Source organism: Primulina tabacum, chromosome 5, assembly GCF_025594145.1.
Source record: "Primulina tabacum isolate GXHZ01 chromosome 5, ASM2559414v2, whole genome shotgun sequence".
Lineage (NCBI taxonomy): Eukaryota > Viridiplantae > Streptophyta > Magnoliopsida > Lamiales > Gesneriaceae > Primulina > Primulina tabacum.
The window spans coordinates 4215890-4220814 of record NC_134554.1 but is presented as its reverse complement, the minus strand read 5'-3'; the positions used below and the strand labels follow the sequence as shown (position 1 = coordinate 4220814).

The 4925-nt window shown below is 37.9% G+C and overlaps 1 protein-coding gene across 1 annotated transcript; it reads right to left on the bottom strand.

Annotated features, from left to right (window-relative positions):
• Nucleotides 1-1399: 1399 nt before the first annotated feature.
• On the bottom strand, nucleotides 1400-3997 carry LOC142545672 (pollen receptor-like kinase 4). The gene is made up of 3 exons (XM_075652995.1): nucleotides 3194-3997; nucleotides 2443-3033; nucleotides 1400-2178 (listed from the first exon to the last, which is right to left on the bottom strand). The coding sequence occupies exons 1-3, from the start codon at nucleotides 3870-3872 to the stop codon at nucleotides 1511-1513; spliced, it is 1938 nt and encodes a 645-aa protein (XP_075509110.1). The 5' UTR covers nucleotides 3873-3997; the 3' UTR covers nucleotides 1400-1510.
• Between the last annotated feature and the right edge of the window lie 928 nt (nucleotides 3998-4925).

The following is a 4925-nucleotide window of genomic DNA, read 5'->3' as shown; positions in this document are numbered from 1 at the left end:
TACCATCGACGAAATCAATCAGAGATCCGAGCCGAAATGTATCAAGGAATAGTTGATAGTGTTGTTAATGGAGAAACTCGTGGAAGTGAAATCGGACACCGTGTTGTTCTTCCTGCATCATTTATTGGAGGGCCTAGAGATATGCGTAAGAGGTATCTTGATGCGATTGCTTTGGTAAAATCGTTTGGGAAGCCAGATTTGTTTATTACGATGACTTGTAATCCAGAATGGAAAGAAATTAAAGACAATCTTTTTGTTGGTCAAGTTGCTCAAGATCGCCCAGATTTAGTTTCACGCGTATTTACATAGAACAACTACTATTTGATACGGAGCAAGATAAAAAAATCTAAAACAAAGCTACTCCATGGTATGAATGAAGCATGTGATCATTGTTTCCAAGCTGCTACAAAAACCAACAAAGTAAGTTGTACCAATTGCATAATCTATCCAATTACCATCATTCCAAGGTAATAAAAAATACAAATACCCAACTCAAGTTTTAGACCACATACAATAACAAAAAGAGATGATCACTACTTTACTTCTTTATGTTACAGGTACAGAATAACAATCACAATTGAAGATGTGAATGAGACTGCAAGAATAACATTATTTGGAAAAGTTGCAACATATTTTGTTGGATGTTCTGTTGAAGATTTCATTCAAATTCATAACCAAGTATAAGATAAAACAAACAAATGATTTTATATCTACATAAATAGAATATTTAGATTTTGCATCTAACAACAAAATTTTGCAATGCAGAATTTACCAAATAACCCATATAAAAATTTGCTAAATCAACCAAGCTCCAAGCTCCACACATTCTTGTTCAAGTCGGATAATTCAGTGAAAAAACATGATGGAATGTTAAAGATTGTGGCAGAAGCTAATGAGATACATGAAAAATATCCAACAACAAATGTCAATATCAGGAAACGAAGATATCGGAAGATTATCAAGTCAACTAAACAAAGCAATGTACCACCAAAGATAGAAATATCAAATGAATTCAACATAAAAAGAAACATGAAGATCCATGAAGATGAAGATGAAATAGAGATTCAAGATGACGAACCAATTGCCGAGTACAAAAGAAGAGCTAAAAAGATAAAAACCGACGGATGCAAAATCATTTCAGGAGGTCTTCAAATCAAAGACAAGAAAATGTTATGATTTCCTTTGTAATCAAATAATTAAATATTTATCTATTAAAAGTTATTCTTCTTTCAAAATAATTTAAACATATTTAAATAATGTTATCATATACAGATTATCTATATTTCTCAACGTGCAACGCAGTGCATTTGTCTAGTATAATATATGTATATGTATGTATATCTGATCATCAAAAGAAAAAAAAAATATCAAACATCAATGCTAGAAATATTGATACATCACATGCATGAAATTCTTTTATTTCTTCCACTTGAGCACCCATTTTGATACGTTGATAGAAAACACAAGAACCAAAGTTTCCACCAATCGATCGAGCTAATTTAATTAACTATCATTTAAACGTAACATGAACGAAATCATCGGACAACCCCCTGGAACTCCTCGTATCACCTTCGCTCGCGTACGATGAATAGAACTCTTCATCTTTTTCCTTAATCTCCTCAACCATGGCCGCAGCTTCCTTAAACTCGGGTCGCCTCTCCACATCCACCTCGCAGCAACTCAGCCCAATCCTCAAAAGCTTCATCATTTCCCCCTCAGAGTTCCCAGTTCCCCCCATGTCTCTATCCAAAACCAGCTCAAGATTGCTCTCGTCCCTCACTACGGAGTCCACCCACGTCGCCAAATCTGTGTCATCGCCCTTCCCTTGTTGCAGGAAGTTCGAAGGGAACCGGCCGGTCAGGATCTCCAGGACGAGGATTCCGAAACTCCACACGTCGGTTTTCTTGGTGATTCGGCCCGTTTGCTTGTATTCGGGGGACTTGTAGGCGATCATGTGTTCTATCGCGTGTTCTTGGTTGACGATGGGGATGAATCCGTGGTCGCTGAGGAGGGGATTGAAGGTCGCGTCCAGGAGGACGTTGGAGGATTTGAGATGGCCATGCGGTGCTGTTAAGCATGGGAGTTCGTTGTAGAGATATGCGAGGCCTTTCGCGATTCCTTTCACTATTTTTAGACGAGTTGGCCAGTCGGGGCATGGGATTCCACGAGATCGATTTCCTGTAATATATATATATGTAAGAAAAGATAACATTGATTAGTCTGTGTATCCCATTTTGCCCACCAATTCATGAAAATATAAAGGGGTGGTTCGTATACTTAATTGCTTCAAGAAAATACTCAGAATTTGAAATGCATGGGCCGATTGTAGGGAATTGGATAAACTTAAAACGTAAAGAAAATATTTCCTGTTTTTCGGCTTCAAGGACAATTGTCCTTCGGCATCAGTGCAGAAGCTGCAGAATAAAGATTGAGAATACTTACCATGAAGTTGAACAGCAAGGCTGATATTCTCCGCATAATCTGAAACCAACAGCTTCTCCTCTTTCTTATAATAGAAAGCCACAATGGGAAGCAAGTTCTGATGATTCAATCTCCCCAATCTCCTCATATGCTCATTAAAATCCTCCTTGCTCACGTTATTCATGTGTCTGAATCTCTTGACAACCATCATCTTCCCTTCATTCAGGCTGGTCTTGTACGTGGATCCGAACACACCGCTGCCAAGAATCTCCGCTGAGGCTTTCAGCAGATCCGGCATTTCGAACTTCTGCCCGTCTTCTTTCAAGAAGGTTAGTTTTGCGCTTTGCTCGGATTTCTTGGCTTGACCGGGGTGATCTGGGGAAGGGGAGTTTGCATTAGCTTGGCCTTGTTCCATTATTTTTAAATTGGCGGAGGCCGGGGATTCGTCTGGTTGCTGCGATGATTTCTTGCGTCGGCGGAGGATGACGGCCACAACGACTAGGGCAGTTATGACCACCACCACCAGCACCACGACAATGACTATTGCCCTGATGGAGAGTTTGCTCGGGGCTGAACATGCTTTTAGAGGCGCCCCGCATAGATCTTTGTTGCCTGTAAACAGCCAAAAAATAAAAAAAGACGAGTTGAGCAAACCAGTAAACATAAAATAAATTTTTCTTTTCAATAACTAATTGAATTGCGCCCATATCGACCAAATGCAAGTTTGGTCGCCAAGAATAATGCAAGTCCCGATTATGGAACGAAATCTCACCATTAAAAGCCGAAGCATCGACATGACTTAGACCATTAGGGATCTCTCCCTCCAACTTATTGTTCGACGCATTGAAAACTTTCAACCTGTCTTGTGGAAAAGGAGGTATCGCCCCTTCAAATTCATTATTTTCCAGCATCAACTCCTTGAGCCTAGGCAATGCCGTCAAAGATTCTGGGATCGAGCCCGACAATTTATTGTTGGCCATATAAATCTTCTTCAACGAGGACATCCCAGTGAAAACGCTTGGCGGAACGTCCCCAGAGAATTGGTTATATGACAAGTAAATAGTTTTAATAGCACCAAGTTTATGTAGGTCAGGCAAAGGGCCATCAAAATTGTTATTCATGAAGCTTATTGTTCTCAAGTTTGGCATTTGTGCGAGGGCTTCCACATCAACTACACCCTTTAATCCCATATTCTCGAGTTTGAGTCCCCAGACAGTTCCCTGTTCACACAGAACCCCATTCCAGATCTCGTGATCCCCATTGCATGGAGACTTGTTCTCGTCCCAGCCAGATAATGCATCGGCATTCTTGAGGGATTGCTTGAATTTGACCAATACTTCGGCATCGGAAACGGCAGATGACGTGATAAAATTCAAGAAGACGATAAAAAACAAAATGTTTATACGCGATCCCGGCGAGAGAAAGATGTGTTTGACAGACATCTTGAACATGCAAATGGCACGCGCACTCTTAGGTGCGCGCCCTATCGGAAAACTCCAAGAAATGAGAATGGCTTCTTGGAGGGGAGAAAATGGAAGAGAATGAAATGAAATCTTGCGGGCATGGAGATGGAGAGAAGGAACCAATAATAGGGATTTGGTATCATGAGGTTCAAATGAATTTCTTTCGACAAATGTGAAGAGGGTAAAATAAAGTTGACTATGTCCTGTCTTTCTTCGCATGTAAAGGGGAAACTTATTTTTGCACAAGAAATATGCGCAATACCTTTTGAGTTTGAGGCCATTATCCACATAATAATATTATTAAGGATAAATAAAGAATGTTGACTTGAACTGATTGAGTCTATGTGACCTACATTTTAATGCATGTTCAATTAATTATCTATGACATGGCTCACCGGCTTGTTAATTATTTTGAATTCATTGATGGACTGACATCCTTTCTATTTTATTAGTCAAATAAGAGATAATTCAAAAGTAAAAGGGAAACAAGGACTGAAACAACTCATGCCGAAAATTAAATTAATGATAATAATATGGAAAAGAAAATGGGTAATTTGTAGAAAAATACACCTGCCAGTGATTTTTTTAAGATTCAGTACACACAAGTTTTTTTTTGTATTTTAATACCTGACAAAAGACAAACTTAGTTTTTACTACATGTTTCATGTATTTTTACCTTTTTACCCTTTTTACTTAATAAAAAATTATATAAATCCCTTTTTTTGTTAGTCATCTTCTCTTTCCACTCACCATTCCCGATGCATTTGGACCACATATACATTGAATTAAAATATTTTTTTATTTTAAAAAACAATTCACAACTAAGCATTGAACTTTTTGAAATACTTAATTTTACTTGCGAAATACTTAATTTCATTTTTAAAATACTTGATTTAGTAAATGATATACTCATAATGTGTATTAAAATATTTGATATTCGAATATGCAACGCAAGTTCACCAAGTGCTCGTATTTCCTTCCAAGATCCATTTGGATGATATGTTCATTTCATTTAATTATTTTTTTATTTTAAAAAACAAA

What these genes read in the sequence shown, in the direction of transcription:
- LOC142545672 (XM_075652995.1), bottom strand. Translation starts at nt 3,872, where the DNA reads ATGTTCAAGATGTCTGTCAAACACATCTTTCTCTCGCCGGGATCGCGT. An exon ending in CGATGCTTCGGCTTTTAATG is followed by an intron (nt 3,034 to 3,193) that starts GTGAGATTTCGT and finishes GGCTGTTTACAG; the next exon opens with GCAACAAAGATCTATGCGGG. An exon ending in CCTTGCTGTTCAACTTCATG is followed by an intron (nt 2,179 to 2,442) that starts GTAAGTATTCTC and finishes TATATATTACAG; the next exon opens with GAAATCGATCTCGTGGAATC.